Below are 18408 nucleotides of genomic sequence, written 5' to 3' on the forward strand. Positions count from 1 at the left end.
GTATCTTAACTTAAATCATTTATATGTATGTCTAAATTACAGCTATATCAGTATTTAGTCCTGTAGTCTGGAATAGAAGCCTATTTGTGTAAATACTTTGGCGAACAATTCAAAACACAAGTTGAACTCTAACCACACCCAGTCAGTAATCACGTGGGATGTGACGTTAACAACCTATATAACCATTATCACGCGAGAGTTCCGGTCTTCTTGCTCTCTCTCGTTACCAGGAGCACGGACCTGTGTTGGGGCGCGCTAGCATGCCGATTCCACGTCTTATAATGTATTTAAGTCTGAAAATGGAGTTTACTGCGGATGAGCCGCCTTGAACAGGTAGTTATTTAACCAGTAGTTCATGAGACTTGAGAGGGTGGGGGTCTGGAGGAGGTTTTATATGAGCTATGCCAACTTGGTAGCTTTTAGCTAGGAGGCTAACACGTGCAAGATGACCATGCTGGGCAAAAGTTATAAATTGGATTTGAGGAAGGGATTTGTTTTAAAAGTCATTGAGCATACATACATTACATTATAAATTACTTAATAACTTTAAATTGAGATGTCATTTTTTATCTTGTAATGTTAACTTAAGGGAAGGACTGGCAGGAAACGTGGCCTGCTCTTGGTAAGCATGTATGTGATCACAGATCTAATTCCTAATTTTATTTTCACAGGAGCTCTGGCGGATACGGAATGAGGTTCATCTTCCTGCCAACAAAGGCTACATCATAATGAAAGGTAAACTCGAGAAACGGTGTAATGTTTTTCACCCCGGTGTCTCTGCAGTGCACGTGATGAGTTTGTTATCCCTGTCTGAAAAAAAAAACATGAGTGGAAATCCATGGTATCTGACCTGCTGCACACTGGAGTGTGTGATCACGTGCTGTTGAGTGCATATCACTAATGAAATGTGTTGCTGCAGGTTCATGGCTCGTCTGTCCCACTTGACGTCGACAGCCACATAGAGACGGATGGGATCATGGTGAAAAGGTTTGTACCATCCTGCTTCTTGTGATCCGCCTTGCCATTGATTCAGTGATGAAAACTGCTGCATAGGAAGTGCCGTCTGATGCGACAACTGACGATGGAAATAGCTGTTCTGAGAAATCTTTCGCACCTTTTATCTTAGATGGGAATAATCTGCACACATGATAATATAGATGTACCATGTCTCCCCACAGGTCTCAAGATGTGCATAGCGAGACCATAAGACGGCGCATGGGCACCGAGAGGGGCTGAACAGGTAAATGCTGCAAGACTGACACTGGATAATTAAAGTCAAGCCAGTGATGATAAAAGTTATCCCTGTCTGAACTACAGTGTGGAGTTATGGTAACCTGAGGCTTGACTGCAGAATAGGTTTTGCTGACTCATAATGGCTTCTATTACTTTACTGTCAAACTAACCTACATTTGCCCTTTTCTTTAACTTGCAGATGAAACCAGGAAGGAAGTGGCATTGGACTGCACTGACTTAAACCTATGATATATTGGCCTACTTTCCTATTTCTTCTAATGTTTTGTTTCTTGAAGTCTTCCTACTTAATGTATTTTAATGCAATTTTTTATTGTGTGTCATGTCATTTTTATGCCCCTGTAAAGCACTTGGAGTTGCCTTGTGTCTGAATTACGCTATACAAATAAACATGACTTGCCTGTTACCAGCTTGAGACTGATCTGGAAGTTTGCGCCACAGTTTTAACAAATGTGTTATATTTAACAAACTGAAAACCACAGTTGATCTTAAGAAAAAAAGTTTAATAAAAAGATTAGATGTCGAATAAAATTCAAGTGTCCAGCACGTGAAATGTAACATGACTCCAGCTAAGGCATGTGCTGGTCAATCTGTGTTGAAGGACGATCTGTAAGATTTCTTCTTCAAATTGTCCAAGAATATCTGCTCTTCCTGGAGGTATTCACGGTCCTGTGTGCAGGAGAACAAAGTAATGAGAAATGGAAACAAAATGATGTTGGGCATCTTCTGACAAAAGCTGTTCAGCTGCATGTTGACAATAAATGTGTTCTACACTGACTAACCTGTGCTCATTTGCATTATTTGTGGTATGAAATCTGAAGTCAGACTGGTAGTATATTGTACAGTTTCCAGTCTCTTTTGAAATGGTTTCATTGTTTTTAAATAGTTGGGACTGACTATTCAGGTGTCATGAAACCTTACTAGAATCCTGTGGGTCACAAATAAGTCTCCCAAATCACAAAACAGAAATATGGGATGGACTATATCTTATGTTAGTAGTCTTCATGCCTGTCGATTAATAGTATTAGCCTCGCAGTCTCACGTCCTCGCATCCTGACATTTCAGTATGTACAACTACAGTCCAAGAGGGCTCTGACCACATTTGGATTTGGAGTGTCTTTGCTCTCTCGGTGACTCAGTCAATGTGATGCATTATAATATGCTGAGTGGAGGATTGTGGGTCAGACTGTGTCACGCTGAATTTGACAAACTCTTTCGGGGCATACTTGATATTTTTCTGGTATACCAAACAGCATGGTCGTATAGGTATTGGAGCACAGCCATGAAGGGACACAAGGTTATAATGTGACTTTCACCTATACCTTCAGCACAAAGTGTCTTGACTGGTTACCTTTTCTCCAGTGTACCTCCACAAAGCCAGGCTGGCCTGCAGAGCCATGGACTGGGGGTTGGCAAATGAAGCAGCAGGGGGAACATTCAGTGTTGATGTCAGCTCAGGGTTTGGCAACAGTGAACCTGCATCTACAGAAAAGAGTATATATAAATATGTCAAAATAGCAAACCTTTTTATTTTCTAAATATTACCTATATTATGTATGAGTGATTATTTAATGACAGACTTTGAATAACCACAATTGACCTGACCTGATAAAATGGGTGGAATCATTTGTGCTAAAGAGGAAATTGGGCCGTCTTGTCTCAGACGCTCTGTCTCCTTCTGCAGGTGACTTAACCGCATTCGCTCCTGAAATAACAAATGTTTAATTAAGACTACAGTTACTTTTAATTTATTGTTCATCGTTTTTGCAAAGAAAAAGCCTGTGACACACACGTACCTGAAGGATCCGCTGTTCCTGCTGCCTCAGCCGCTCTATCTGTGTATGTATATTAGCTAGCCTCGCCGCATGCTCCGCCTCAGTACGTTTTGCCTCCTGCAGCGCTCGTTCTCCTTCCTCGTGCTTCTCTGCAGCGAGCTGCGAACAACAGTGTGGTGGATTAATAAATATTGTTTACCTAACCAGCTAGCTCTACCTAACTAGGTTAAAGAGCCTGTGGTTTTGAATTTACCTTACTGAAGGCCTCCACCTCTTGGGCTCGCGTCTTGAGTCTCAAGGCCGTGCTGCTGATTCTCTCTTTCTCTCTGTCCAGTTCTTCTCTTAGTCTTTCCAGAGTCTCTCTCTCCTGTTTCACAGCCATCTCTTTTTGTTTCAGCTCTGCCGTATGAAGCTTAAGGTCGGCTTGTTCCTACAAAAGAAACAGAAAACTCGATTAATGTGTCTTTGAGGGTCCCGTGTGTCTTGGAGAGCTCAAAAACTGATTTAATGAATGTGTCCCATTGTATTTAGTGTTAAACAAAAAAACAATATACAGTTTAAGAAATATATACCTACTTGTTTAACAGAATAGTATTTAGGATGTGCCTCTTTTCTCTTTGTTGTAGCTCACCTGTGCCAGACTGATGATGGAGCCCTCTCTCTTCTCTAACAGACTGCTGACCTCCCGCTCAGCCCTCTCGTGCCTCTGCTTCTCCATGGCGTGGAAGTGGGCCCAATCTGCTGCAAGCTTCCTCCTCTCCTCGGCGCAATGCTGCATCACTGTCTTCTGCTCCTCCAGTAACGCGCTCTGATGGAGATGAGAGACAGACAGTAAGGTAGAGCACTTGTCCTCTGCCAGCACTGACATGTGGATGTTCATCAGCTTCACCTTGGCCCTTTCCAGCTCCTCCCTCTCGATGTTGATCTGCATGCTGAGGGCACGCCGCTCTTCCTCCAGGCCTCTTTGGGTGGACTCCGCCTTGGCCTGCTCTGCTGTCATTTTCCAGCGTTCCTGAGGTGTACATAACAAAATGCTGTCCTCAGTCTCAGGAAAAGCATCAATTTTTATTTAAAATGTCTATTTTTAAAGCCCAGTTTCACCCCAACCTTCTCAAGCTGTCTCTGCTGCTCACTGAGCTGAATGTCCATCTTGGAAATGATTTCCTTGAGGTAAGCTCTCTCCTCCGCCATGGCCTTCTGCTGCTGGGCCAGACGGTCCTGCATCACTAATACATTAGAAAACGACCTTAACCCACTTGCAAATGTGATACCAAACTACAGCAGGCTATTGGACAGCTTGTATCTTGACCTATTTGTACAAAGTGTGTGCATGTGTCTGTGTGAGGTACCTCGATGCTGCTCATCTCTGTGCCGTGCCCCCTGCTCAAGGCCATGAGCTGTGTGGTCATGTGTGCTCTCCACCCGAGAAGAAAGCTCTCCGAGCCGAGAGGTAAACTGCTCCATCTGCTCAATCACCACTGTAAGAGACCTGGACACAGAACGATAGACACACTGATAAAATCTCTGAAATTCTTACCAAGATTGGTTGGGAAATCTGTTTAGATAAAGAAAATTAAATGAAAAAGAATAATTCTGTATATCATGGACTTATCAGCACATGTCAAGTGTATAAGTACTGGTATTATTGTAAATGGGACTGGTGTCCTTGGATGACTTCTTACCTGGTCTGAGATGTTGCGCTTGTAACTGCATCAATCTCCTCGTCCTTTAACTTCTTCAGTCTCTTGACCTGGTCCTCATGGTCTTTCTTCATTTCCAAAATAGATTTCCTTGACAGCAAAGTGGGAGAAATATATGGTCATCAGAGGTCTTTATTCAGTGTAATCATAGAACATTTTATGCTCATTCTGGGACTTCAATTAGTTATCTACTGAGTTATCTGACTAATAAAAAGTAGTAAGTAAAGTCAAGTAAAATCCCTTTTACAGTCAAGGATGATCAGTTGATTCTGAGTATTACTCAGTTAGTTTCCTCCAGATAACTCGGTAAACCTGCCTCTTGGATCAGATCCCTGATGTAAGCAAACATTAAGCTGCATTCAGTTATATCTAACTAGCTAACTGTGGGTGCCGTTAGATCGTTAGCTCAGTTAGCAATTCAGTTAGCAATTCAGTTAGCAATTCAGTTAGCAGTACTAACAGTGAGCTTTTGAGCATGGTGCACCACTAACAAGGGCTCTTTGGAGCAGGATGGGCCCGAATTAGCTGGTTAGCATGCCTGAAGATCTCTCCAACATTATATGTGGACAGCATAATGTTAAAACTGTTATTCTGTGAATGTTCTCTTTTCTAAAATTCTTGCATATTGCACCTTTAATCCAAGTGATCTGAGCTGTCAAAAACAGGGGCCTCATTTATAAAATGGATTTAATGTCAATTTTGACATAAACTTAAAGTACAAATAATTGGTTGTGGAAATGATCTCATCCCTAACATCATGACTTTTGTTTTGAACTTGTTTCTTGATTTTAAGCTGCCATATTTACACCTTTAGTGCAGTATAGTTAAAAAGCAGCCTGCTGGCTAATTCTGGCTTATTTACATGTGCATTAACATGTACTGTCCCTGTGAAATACATACAACAAACCTGAGAGCATTTTTATAAATTGTTGCTTTGTATGTATTTTATTTAAATGAAAACTTTTCAGTCAGTACATTATAATTGTTCAATAAATGTCATACTTCGGTATACCTGATGCTATTGTTACGGAATCAGTCTATCACTATAGTAAAGTTGTACCTCTGGAGGTCTCTGAGTCTCTCCACCTCGCGGTCTCTGTCCTGCTGGGTCTGTGCCAGTTTGCGCTGGTACTGAGCCTGCAGCTCCGAGCGTTCCTGCTCGGCCGATCGTGTTACTGCGGCCAGCCGTTCCATTAGGTCTTCACACTCCTGCCGCGTTTGTGTCTCCCTCTGGGCTGCCGATTCCTCGAGCAGCTTCACGCGAGCCCTGGATGTGCACAGAACAGTATGTCTTAAGAATGCACATGCACATAAGCTGCCTGAAGTACAGGGAATACTGCATTATGCATGTTAAATATGTACACAGGAAGTACACATTTGCACAACAGAGCGTGTGTGTGTGTGTGTGTGTGTGTGTGTGTGTGTATGTGTGAGTGTGAGTATGTGTGAGTGTGTGTGTTTAACTACTTGTGTGCGTTCTCCATGATTTCCATGTCCTGTTTATGCCGCTGCTGGACATTCTCGAGCAACATTTGGCTTTGGTCTCGCTCCAGCTGCAGAGTCCTCACCTTGAAAATGACACAAAGGAGGGTGAGATTGTGTAAGTATATAGAGGGAAGCTTATTTTTCCCAGAACCCAAATACTCACTTTCACATTCACTTTCATAAATGAGACAGAAAAGCATCAAACCCTGACATTTAAAAAGCTGGAACCAGCAAATGTTTGTCATTTTTGCTTGAAAAAAGGCTTGACCAGTCAAAATTGTTGCCATAATTTTCTTTTTGAAGGACTAATTGCTGCAGCTCTCTTATCCATACGAAGATATACATACAAACATAAAGCTCTCATGTTCTGCTACAACATACCTGTCCCTCCAGCTGGATGATGCGAGCCTGTAACGCTTGATAATCAATGGGTTGCTGCTCTCTCTCTTTCAGTCTCTGCAGGAACCCTGCATCCCCCATACTCAGCAACTGAGACTGCATCATCTTTAAGAGAAGAGCCAGCAAGTCAAGAACAAACCAGATAATAAATGCCAAGTTGAATATATCTGCAAGTTGAGACTTTTATATTCCTAACCTGTTGTTGTAGAAGCAGCTGCTGCAGACTGTCTGCTGACAGTGTCACCTGTCCATAAGTCAAGGAAGGTATTAGAGATGAAATGTGATCTCCTCCATCATGATAACCTGATTATAGAGAAGCACGCTTACCTGTTGTTGGACAGCAGTTGATGTATTCTGCATTTGGTTTTGTTGTGGAACTGCTGGAGAGTAAACAAAGATGAGAAATAGCCATATTCACATGCTCACATTAGTGGTATCTAAAATGACTTCTGATTTCCCCAAGACTACCTACTCCAGATAGAGCCGGGCACCATAGCAGACACAGGATTGAGCAACGGCAGCTGTTGCGAGGTTTCATCTGAGGCCTGACCAGGCTCTCGCAGCACCTTGGATCCCCTTTCGGACGGTAGGTGGTGCGGTTGGGACTGAGGCTGAGGTTGGGTGTGCGTAATGCTAGCAGCAGAGACTGGCAAATGACCAGAAGCTTGAGGAGGGTTATCTGAGGGATGAAATGAACCAGGAGTTTGTTCAAGGTCTACTTTAGCGTGGAGAGAGGCTGGTGAGGAGGGTGTTGAGGTGGAGGGGAGGTAAGGCTGGGTGGTAGGTGTATGCTTAGAAGCTACAGAGTGGGACTGTGGTGGGGTTGATAGGAAAGCAGGAATTGAATCTGTATAAGAGGAGCAGAATGTGATTATTTTGCATTTCACCACCTCGTCACCACTCTGCAGTCTGAGATAAATACCTTGCGTGGTCCTCTTCTCTCTGACAGGAGTGGAGTGAGCAGTTGGGCTCGGCTGTCCGAGAAAACTGCCACTGCACAATACAAAAAAGAGGATGAAACAAAGGAGCAAAACCATCACTCATGGTTCCAACGGATTTAAACAATAAAAACATATCTTACCTTGTTTCCTTGACAGATGTAAGAGTGTCATCTCTGCCTTTAGGAGCCTGTGATGGGACTTGTTGACTGTAAGAAGAGTGAGTTATCATTCAGTACTGAGAAACAAGCTTCTCCTGTCACCATGTGTTGTTTGACTTTGTCTTTTGCTGTTGTTCACTTCAACTCTGATTGTATTTCAATGCCATTAGAAAACCAACAAATATGATCTGAGGATCATTTGATTTTGAATATTAAAAGACTTTTGGTTTATGTGAAGAATGAGTGTCGATGAGACACCAAATTAAGTTTGCAAATCAAACACTTTTCAAGGAGTATATAATCAAATTCATCCATATTTGTAACCATTCAAAACAACTTTCAAGCCTTGTAACAAACCCTCTCCACTGTACCTTACAGTAGACTCCAGATCCACTTCTTCTCCCAGGCCTAAAGACTCTTCCTGCTTGGATGTTCTCGCCTCAGAGTTTGACACTGACAGAGCCTTCTTCTTGCTCAGTACTTTTGATAACCAGTCATCCTCCTCCTCCTCCTCCTCTTCTTTTTTCTGGCTTTTAGAAACCTCCGGCTTGGTTTGTTTGGTGATATTATCAGTTGGAGCTCGGGTGTCTGCTGCCATTTTAGCAGCAGATGTGGCGTGGCTAGGAGTCAGAGAGGGTCTTCTCTCTGAAGCAGGAGAAGAGGGAGTCTTCGGAGACTCTGTCGCAGGCTTGGTTTCTCTGGCATCAAAATCTAGAAAGGTTTGGTCGTCATCTGTCTTGAGGCCTAACCAGTCAGCTGAGTTTCGGTGTCGAAGGGTGGAGGGTTTAGGCTTCTTCTCTGGGGAACTTACATCCTCAGTGGAAAATCTGATGATTAGGAAATAGTGTCAAGTTTAACATGGTGAAGCTTACTGTAAAGTATCAAGATTGAACTACACACAAACCTGACAGACTGTCTGCGGGACTGGCGCCCTTCAGGCGTGGATACCAGCGTGGGCTGATAGGAGCCAAATGTGAGGTCATCTTCTAAAAATGAGTCTGATGAACAGGAGCAAAATTAGCTTGAAATGTTTCAGTCTTCAAAAGCTCTATGCTAAGGCAGAGGGCTGAAGTGCTCTTCTACCTTTCACAGCAGGGGTCTTCTCTTGTTGCTGCTTCTCTAAAGACTGAGGCTGGTCCTTCCTCTCGCCGGTTGGAGGTCGCTCCAGAAGACGGGGTGACGTCAAACTCTCCAGAATCTCATCTAGTCTGGTCCGAGCTCTCATAGGGGCCTCACTTATGAGGTTGCAGACAACAAAGATAAAAGGGGACGGAGAAAAGATGTGTTGTGTTAAGATACAAAAGAAGTCAGGGAGAGTTGGCCATTTCAGCATAAATGTGCAAAGTGAAGACAAAACAAAGAACAGAACATGCCAGGTGCTGAAAGATGTTGCTTTATAATACATTGTCAGAGTTTAGCTTTGTTTTCAGCTGCACCCCAGAGCCCACAGCACTAGAGCAGTAATTATTTATCATTTGAGCACTATAAATAAAGACAGCAATAAGAGAGAGACGGTAAGAGTGAAAACAGAGCTGTTACCTTTCCTTGTTGGACCAAAGCGCAGTCTCTTTTTTCGATGCATTGTTTTTTTCCCTGTCAATTCCGAGCACATCCATTAGGTCATCCTTATCATCATCAAATGTAATGTCACCTCGAGTCTTTGCTGCCTTAGCTGGCGAAACCAAAATGCGAAACAAAAAACACACATGCATGTATTACTCAAATGTTTGTTTGATTTCACGGAAAAAGGTTATAAAATAAAAAATTGCGGCTCACGTGTTTCCGTCTTTAGGATATGAGATGATGCAGGAGATGGTGCAGATTTTACAGGTTTGGCCCGCTGAATGCTTGGTTTAGACTCAGGCTTGACTTCATCTGGGAGCAAGTCATCAAGTAGATCAGCCAGGGGGTCGTCTGGATCTGCAGCATGAATAACATTCTTTATATACTGCTTCTGGACAACAGACTGTAGAGCAGTGAATGACAAAGAGACATTTTATATGGAGAGATACAGTTCACAAAAATTGTACACACAAACTTTAAACTTCCATTATAATGGAACATCCCTACTCCAGATGTGTACATTTGTGTGGTATTTCTGTGTCTACTCACGGACACCCACGGAAACTACAAACTGATACAATTCCACACAGGTCAAAGGTCAAACACACATCTTTACCAATGTACCTTTAATGTGAGATGTCTGAACAAGAACTTTATCATCGTCACCACTATCTACATTAATGCAGCAGTTTAAGAAAAACAAAACAAAGCTGTAAAGTCAATAAACAACTGTTGACATATATATAAAGCACAGCTTCAGAGATGGATGGGAGAGGAGGCTCACTCACCAGAGAAAGTGAACTTCTTGTAGTTTTGTGCAGTAGACGAAGGTGCAGAGTTCGGTTTCTTCCCTCCTTTGGGGCCTTCCTCTGAGGAAAGAGAGAGGAGACAAGGCTCACTTTATCTGCTGTTATCAATGTCAACCTCAAAGCTGGTAATAATCTGAGGCTAAATAATGACAAAATGATTAATGCAAGTGCACTTTAATTACCTGCTCCATCCAGTTTTTCATCTCTTTGTTTCTTTGGCCCTTCATTACCAAACGGATTTGTTTGTGCAGGAGCTGAGCTGGGCTTCTTTATTGGAGCAAAAAGGTCAGCATCCATATCATCTAAGTCCTGAACAAGTAAAGAAAAAAACAACAGGCACTGTGAGTGGACCTGGGACTATTTACAGACTACTACAAAGCTGTGTGTGCATTTCCATGGTTTATAAAATCCCACCATGTTCTTTAGGATGTCATTGGGATCTGCTGCCGAGACATCTGAGTCCTTGGACAAAATAGAAAATATTAAAAAAGGCACAATAAAATTATTACACATGCATCTATATGCCTTTTTGAAATTGTCCTCCACATACCTTAGAGTCCCCACCATCCTTCCCAACCTCCTCTGCTAGCATACTGAATATGTTATCAGTGGCAGAGGAGCTGGAAAGAAGAAAAAAGTATGTAACTCACAAACAGCAGGAGTTATAATTTATAATTAATGGTATGTAACACTTGATTTTCTCGTACCGATTCAGTGGTCCACCGCGAGTTGCCCTCCCCCTGACTGGCGGTTCTGGTGTGTAAATTGTTCATAAAAATATTATAATGCACAAACCATTCACAGTTAAATGACACCACAATGATAACAGTAATACTGTTTAGTTAAAAAAATGGCAGAACTGGTTGCTTACTTGTATCTTCAAATAAGCTGTCAAACAAATCGTCATCTCCGAATGAACCTTGGGAAACCATTAGGGCACAGACTTTACATGTGAGCAACAGATACCTAGATACACCTTATTCACTTTGACTAGTAGGGATAGACTGATTATCGGCCTTTGGTAATCGCTGTCAGAATATTTTATATGTGCTACTTTAGCTCTGATGCAGCATACTCACAGTGTTTAGCCCGCACAACTGATTGGTAACAGATGAATAAACCACTGAATAAACACTGAATTATCTGAATCTACAAAGATAATAGTAAATAAAATTATCAAACAAGTGTTGTGGAGAGGAAGTATAAATTAGCAGGAAATACTCAGGTAAAGTAGGTGGAAATTTTACTTAATAACAGTCACCAGTTCATTACTGGTTGTTCAAAAAAGACTTTTTTTTAATTTATTTTTTTTACAGCAAATGAATATCTGTCCCATATATCTGGGTCTTTTGTTGTTTCCTTATTTTTTAATAATCATTATCGGTATCAGCCCTCTAAAAGGCATATCAGTTGACCCCTATTATGTAGCCTTGATCTCTATATACATACTTTCCATTCTGATAATGCTGACACTGTAATGCTGTATTACTAGCATTTTGTAGCTTCACTACTTTGAAGATCTTTGTTGTAATTTTATTTGTTAATTTGCCTCATTGCTTGTTTCTCTGCACTGATTCAGGGATGATCCACATGATTCCTGGCTCTGCAGATAGAGCACCGATGAGACAAACTTGTGATTTTTGTGCATTCTGCAAAGTAAACTGTTACAGCACAAACCTATGTAGCACAACATTAAAATAACACCTTAGGAACTTACTTTTTGATGGCTTGCCCTTCTGCTTAGTAGCCTGTAGACAGCAGAGAAACGTTGAGCTGCTGTGTTTAACAGGGTTATGTATATAGCGTTTCAAAGAATCCTATTTACACTATCAAATAGTGAAAATGTTGGGATTATTCCACTCACCATGATGAATCTATCCTTTGTGTTAAACGTTGAGAGACGATAGCTAGCTAGCTGACCTAGCTAACAAATCAGATTAGGCGTCTCCTGTCTCCATTGGTAACCACTGTGTTGTTACCAGTCAGCATGCCGCTAATACATATATCACATGACTGTCTTAACGGGCGCATATATACATTTCGTACTGTTTTATGCTTTAATACAGCCGTGCTCAGTCGCGACGGATATTTCTTTTTTAAATTAGCCTTTTGTAAATTAGCCTGTTAACTCGAGATACATCAACATTGAAGCGAACTACTCCGCCGCTGCACACTAACCTCACTATAGCTTACACGGACAAGGCTGTACGTTAGCCAAACGTGCACAATTACGCTCATACAGTCGTCTGAAACAAACTTAATGAATTAAAGTTTCGCTTTGAGCTGCACACGAAGCAAAACTCAAGTAGAAGCATCTATCTTTGAGATATTAACTGCAGTGGCGACGTCACCAACCGGCGCGAGACAGCCAGTTCCTGTTTACAGTTCGCATTGCATTTTGGGTAGAGTAGTTTTTAAAGTACCCTATATGGAAACACGTTTTAAGATAAGAATTTTGGTTTGTGCTGTGTTTAATTAATGGAGTTGTACGTTTCGGACTGCCTTGGACATCTTTGCCTGCTTGTCACTTTGCGAAATAAAAAAATTGGAAAGGGTTTTACCAGCAGGTGGCACCAGAGCTTAAAGGAACAGTCAAAGCAAATCAGATGGAGCAAAACTGAAGGGCTGAATAATTCATCTTCTTCAGCCTATGTTTAATTCAGTGAGGTGGAGGCCAGATGTTGCTCCTAATCAGTGCAATGATAGCTCCTGTAAGCAAACTGCCTTTTTTTAACAGTCTTCCCTCCTCTGCTTCCCGATGTCACAAAACAGCCTCACCCAGAGACTGTATAAGATGCCAAAATGACTAGATCTTTCTATACTATGTCACAATCACTACGTCAAAACAGCTTGCCCCAGGGCCACGGTGAACAAGCAGACAACCTCTGTTTAAAAGTTCTGCCCTGTGCACGAAAGAATATTTTGTTTACTTGTGGCTGTGAGGGGGTGGTGTAGGTTGACCGTCTGTAAACATCCTCTTTGACCACAAATTTGTACACACAGAATTTCCACTGTACAATTCATTGAAAGATAAACCAGCACAAAATGTCTGATGGACTTGAGCTGCTCAGTGATGTTCACGCAAGTTTTGTTTTAAGTAACTCTCACTGTGATAAAGTTGCCTGAGTGTGCATGAATTAGATTTTTTTATGCATGACACGGCTTCATCTTCTTGTTCTTCTTGTGGGATTTTGTAGATAACCATGAGGAGGGTTTTGTTGTTTGAGTTCACTGAAGACTGTAAAGCAGTTTATAAACCCCTTTTTTTCAATAGAAAGGAAAAAAAAAAAACTTTTATAAACTGAATATTGTTTGTGAAGTAAATATCCTGGCAGAAATGCTGTTCTAAATTAGAGGTGTGCGCCTGTTAGTCGAACTATCCGGGGATCTTTTTGTGAGGAAGTCCATTATCCAATTGTAGAATGTGGTACTCGAGCTGAGAACGTTAGTGGGATTGTACTGAATGCTGAGCGGAAACCAACAAACAGCATAATGATGCAGCTGTTCGTATTCTTAAGCTGTGTCAAGAGGGGAGAGCAGTGGATATGGCATCCTCTGTGGATCTATCAGTTATGAATGCCATACCGGTGAGGTTCTGGGCAGGCAGCGATGTTGTCTTTGATGTGCTGGAGATTTTTGATTCTGCGTTAATCAGTTTGTTCTCTTTGCAGAAACTGAAGCACACATGCTAACTCAAAGAAATCAACAATACTAGTGCTCAACAATCTGTGGGTCCCTCACACATACGTCAGCCATACCCACCATGACATTCTAACAGTGTGCAACCAAATATGTGTTGTCAGGAAGCAAAACTGACCATTTCAAACTAAGGTGGCCTGTAGTGAAGTGGAAAATAAATGCTTCACTGACATTAGCTTATCATAGGAAAAATATACAGCTTTTTGCTAAGTCAAAAAAGCAGTTACTCTTCATTGACATTCAAAAGCATGCAACAGCACACACATGCATTTCCTTTTTTTTTATTTAATCAGTGGGTTTTTTCCTGTGAGATCAACATAAACCTTTAAGGGATTCAAAGAATGGCCATATACGATACAACACGGCTTCAACCCCTATTGCAGAAGAAATCAGGTCACTTAATACAAGATCTGACGAGAAGATCCTATCCTCATACATAAACCAAATCACTTTAAAAGCAAGCAAAACTGAAAATCAAAGAAATAATCATAGCTAGATTTCATGTGGAGGCACAGAACATGTTCTATCACTTTAAACCTTTATCACATCTGTTCTGAGACAGAAAACAACGTTGTTAATTCAGTTTTTTCCGAGGAAAACAGAGCATTTGTCGGGCTACATCTTCTCAGAATTCACTCGGCCGCTGTTTCCTGGCTCAGTAATGAGAGCATATGCAGGACACATACAGGCCTCATTGTTTTTCAAGCCCACATTTGTATTTATTTATTTATTTTTAATCCCGGTGGGAGTCTTGGCGTGAGCTGTCAAGTGCACATGAATCAGAATCTGATCAATGACAGAAAACAACAAAGCGATAAAGGGAAGTTTCTCCTGTAGTATCCAGGGAAAAGAGTCTTGATAGCAGATGCTGACTGAAAAAAAAACGAAAAAGACAACAACAAATCATGGTAAGTTGATTTCAAAGTCGATTAGGAAACGCACATTTGACAATTTTTATTTATTTTTTTCTCTGACAAGCTATTTTATAAGACATTTGTTTTCTGGTTAATTCAAAACCAACCCTAGCAAATGAAGCTCACCTGATGCTCACCAGACTTGAGGCTGAGACTTGAGCCAACTCTGATCTTAGTTCATGTCTGCATGGGAGGAGGAGCACAATGGGAGACAAAGCAAACATGCACAGTCATGAATGATGTAGGAAAATATCCATTCACAAGAGAATTAATCACTCTGACTCAGCTGAATACGCCTGCCTCCATGAAAATGTAATCAGATAACGGGAGGAAGATAACACGTCAAAGGCTGCGATCTGCAGGTACAACAGTCGCTTAGTTTGTTACTTTGAGATATTTCACAGCTGAACTCCACTACGTGGCTGTAGGGAGGTAGTGTATTTATAAGAACCCATCCAAAGAGATGATGGATTGTTGTTTTGCCTCTGAATCATTTAGTATTAGCAGTGTAGCAGTGAATACTTAAAAGCTAAATGTGGGGCAGGCGTCTTTGCTCTTCATGCATCTGTGCCTCTGTAACATGCTCCACTGCTCCACTTTCTCCCCTCGTCTGGAGCCCCTTCTGTAAACTTCCCTTACCAAAATGACACACACACGACATGCACACCACTTCCACATCACTGTCAGCGTCTCTTAGTCTGTTTGGATGTTCTCATGTCTCTTTCTCACCAATGTGACCCACAGTTTTGGGGAACATATGCAGGGCTTTATACAGAATGCACAACTTAAGGTTTGATTGAACTTAGCATTAGCTGATTGCCAGAATTCTGCTATCCTATCGCTAAAGGTGAAGCACAAGGTTTATATTCTTAAAAGGGTACTACACTCATTTCACATAGAGTTTGAATGTCTGTCTAGCTCTTTTTTTTCCAATCCAGTCACCAGAATAAATGTTGGTAATGGACATTTCTGCAAACCATAAATATGTTGAAACTTGACTTTTCTTTATATCGCTGTGAGGGCTCAGTGTTTTGTGTGTCTTTGCCCTGTCTGTTTTCCCCGCCTCCTTGTTCTTCCCCCTCTGCAGGGCTTGGCTGATGAGGCACACATGCAGCCAACTCATCACTACCTCCATAAAACTTCTGGTCTGCACCCCTGCCAGATAATTCCAATTGACGTGTTCTTTTCCTCGTGTGTTTTTTCAATTCTGTGTACCTCGCTGCCTCGTTACCTGAGTTCCTGTTTTTGCCCCATGCCTGAGCGCCTTCCTGTCGCTGGAGTTTCCCGGCCTGCCTTGCCGGACATCTTTTGTTCCTTGACTCAAGAGAATAAACATTTTTTGCATCTACACACCTGTCTGTCACTGCTTTGGAGTCCAACACTCAGTAGGCCATACCAATATCATCTTTATGTTTCTTTAGGTAGGTGTGGCTGCCAGTCGACCTGTTTGGGATCTGTGTGTGAGGAAGTCCAATATACAATTGCTGAATGTGGTACTCAAGCCCAGAGCGTTAAGCGGGGTGGGGCGATGGCATCATCGTTTTGGAAAGTATGCGGATTCGCCGTCCACACGAGAACGGGAGGGCTGCAGTTTTGGATTTTTCCACCCTGAGACCCGTTTTCAAAAAAGTGCATTTTCAGTCGCTGCGTTTTCAGGATCCGTGTGGATGGTTGGCCAAAATGATGCAATACATGTGCGTTTTCGCATGAAAACGCAAAAGAGCGGCCTCTAAGATTGTATCAAATGCTGAGTGGAAATCAATGAACAGCATAATGATGCAGCTGTTCTTATTGTTAAGGTGTGTAGGGACTGAGTGGAGGGCAGTGGACATGGCATCCTCAAGATTCTGAGCCCGTCTCCTTTTGCATTTATGGAATTGTGGGTTTATCAACAAAATAATATCTAAAACTATATTGTAAATGTTATATCTCACTAATCTCACTGATTGGAAATTGGTATTAATGTAAAAAATAGTCAACACGTCATAGTCATAAAACCTATCCGTTTACAATTGTGCCAGTTTAGCTGGCCATCAATGCACTGACTTAAAAATACTTAAAAAGAACCCTTTTAATTCTCATGTTGTACATTACAATGACTCAGACTGTTTTTATTAAGCTTGACTGTTTGTGTGTCCTCACCCCGGGATGCTCACTGTTGTCATTTTTGGTTTTCTGCCGCTCCATTGCTCTTCGTGTATGGCACATCTTTCTCAGCAGCCTCTTTCTGCCTGGAATGGTTGATCCGGAACAGAATACTCCACATTAATCATCACAGTGCCTACTATAACACACAGTTATCTGGAAACAGGTAAAGGACGTAAGGGCGAGGTTTTTGCTGTTTATTAGCTCATAATAGTGTAAACTAGCTGTTGCCATGCTCCGCAGTGCTGTCGCCACAAGGTATTGTTTGCCATCGCTGTGTGAGAGGATAAGCAGGCCTGCGGGCCGAGTAGATTGCACTTTGCGTCAATTAGCAGCCATGAGCTCAAGAGCTCTGATACTTTCTCCTCCATTCATCCCTCCATTAGAAAACTGGAATACACTGTTGTTATGTATCGAGCCACTTAATCCACATGCTGCTGCTTGAGGCGAGATCTAAAATAATCACAGGAGTGATTTCAAATCAATGGACTAGATGCGTCTCACCCGACCTCCCGCACTCTCCCACACATGAAACAGACATGCACTTGTATGTGGGTCCATATTTGGTCTATCCTTCATGAATTTAACGCTTTTCTCACAAGACTCAAGCTGTTGAATTTATATAGTCCATGTTGAACTTCTATTTTAGAGCCTGCGTTGTTGAAAATAGAGTTATTTCATTGTTCACCCAGTCTGATGTTGGTTCTGAGTGAGTAAACAATGAAATGGTTCTAGGTACTAGTACCAAATGTCTGCTTATAAATCACAAGAGTTCGTCAAGATCTGTACTCACGGCTGGATTTTGTTGGAGAATTTATGCCGCAGGATGAGAGCGATGGTGGTCAGGACTGCCAGAGTGGTGCACATGGTCCCACTCCCAAAGGACCTCCTGCCTTTGGGGACTGACGGCGATTTAGAGCTCTGAGACCTCTCCTCCCATCGAAAAGGCTTGAATGGTAAAAGGCAGAGTTTTGTGGTGTAACAATCTTGACTATTCCTGTCTTTCGTCTTGGCTCTGACTTATGATTGGGGAGATTAGCTCAGAGGATTAGCCAGGATCAAGGAGGGGGGTTGGATCTCGCTGGTAGGACTAGGAGGTAAACAGAGCATGCTGTGTGTTTCTATTCTGAAAACAACAAACCTCGCCACCATGTCGTCAGCACAGCACGCCACATCAACCTCGATTTTGCCCTTTTTTGTCAAGGGAGGGCTGAATGTTGTAAGAGGGCCTGTTGAAATTAGCTCTGAGTAGCACTTAACAGCACAGGTTTACAGTAAGGATTAGCATGCGGATCTAATTACTGTACATCTGGATAAAACTAATTACCGATGGCCGGGCACAGTGTTCCTACCATATACTTTTAAAAGAGAGAGCCTAGTGGGATAAGTGGGGGTATTTCTGCAGCTGAGCCATTTGTACTTAGCACTGATGACTCGAGTGGAGAATAAAGGAGCAGTAGGCCAAGCGAGACGGAGGAAAGTCTAAATTGGACGACACATTTTTGTGAGCAGGAATGTAGGGGAACGAGATTAGAGCAGATGATTATAAAAGGATTCAACATTGAGGCA

At 42.0% G+C, this 18408-nt stretch overlaps 1 protein-coding gene, 2 long non-coding RNA genes and 2 other non-coding genes across 9 annotated transcripts; 3 read left to right on the forward strand and 2 right to left on the reverse strand.

Annotated features, from left to right (window-relative positions):
- The first annotated feature begins 171 nt into the window (after positions 1–171).
- LOC115576350 (uncharacterized) lies at positions 172–2029 on the forward strand. The gene is made up of 5 exons (XR_003982827.1): positions 172–333; positions 672–735; positions 920–987; positions 1179–1240; positions 1433–2029. It is a non-coding gene; the product is annotated as an uncharacterized LOC115576350 (long non-coding RNA).
- Positions 1029–1102, forward strand: LOC115576442 (small nucleolar RNA SNORD49). Its single transcript, XR_003982849.1, has one exon. It is a non-coding gene; the product is annotated as a small nucleolar RNA SNORD49 (small nucleolar RNA).
- Positions 1276–1345, forward strand: LOC115576441 (small nucleolar RNA R38). The gene has a single exon (XR_003982847.1). It is a non-coding gene; the product is annotated as a small nucleolar RNA R38 (small nucleolar RNA).
- fbf1 (Fas binding factor 1) lies at positions 1734–12453 on the reverse strand. 3 transcript variants are annotated; one of them, XM_030408912.1, is made up of 31 exons: positions 11946–12453; positions 11799–11829; positions 10953–11000; positions 10789–10834; positions 10632–10701; positions 10496–10543; positions 10264–10390; positions 10061–10141; positions 9486–9629; positions 9249–9381; positions 8793–8944; positions 8614–8707; positions 8081–8536; positions 7692–7757; positions 7533–7603; positions 7083–7289; positions 6938–6987; positions 6807–6854; positions 6593–6715; positions 6194–6294; positions 5787–5993; positions 4709–4816; positions 4376–4515; positions 4134–4252; positions 3916–4038; positions 3658–3834; positions 3280–3456; positions 3048–3185; positions 2857–2956; positions 2603–2733; positions 1734–1920 (listed from the first exon to the last, which is right to left on the reverse strand). In XM_030408912.1, the coding sequence occupies exons 1-31, from the start codon at positions 11946–11948 to the stop codon at positions 1837–1839; spliced, it is 3603 nt and encodes a 1200-aa protein (XP_030264772.1). In that variant the 5' UTR covers positions 11949–12453; the 3' UTR covers positions 1734–1836. The 3 variants fall into 3 exon arrangements, with proteins under 3 accessions (XP_030264772.1, XP_030264773.1, XP_030264771.1); XM_030408913.1 differs by having other exon boundaries at positions 2603–2727; positions 6938–6990; XM_030408911.1 differs by having other exon boundaries at positions 6938–6990.
- Positions 12454–14045: 1592 nt separating this feature from the next.
- LOC115574952 (uncharacterized) lies at positions 14046–17972 on the reverse strand. 3 transcript variants are annotated; one of them, XR_003982597.1, is made up of 5 exons: positions 17633–17913; positions 16837–16925; positions 15926–16008; positions 14821–14877; positions 14046–14652 (listed from the first exon to the last, which is right to left on the reverse strand). It is a non-coding gene; the product is annotated as an uncharacterized LOC115574952 (long non-coding RNA). The 3 variants fall into 3 exon arrangements; XR_003982596.1 differs by having other exon boundaries at positions 15926–16925; positions 17633–17972; XR_003982595.1 differs by lacking the exon at positions 15926–16008 and having other exon boundaries at positions 17633–17903.
- Between the last annotated feature and the right edge of the window lie 436 nt (positions 17973–18408).

The sequence above is a fragment of the Sparus aurata genome, chromosome 23, assembly GCF_900880675.1.
Source record: "Sparus aurata chromosome 23, fSpaAur1.1, whole genome shotgun sequence".
Taxonomy (NCBI): domain Eukaryota; kingdom Metazoa; phylum Chordata; class Actinopteri; order Spariformes; family Sparidae; genus Sparus; species Sparus aurata.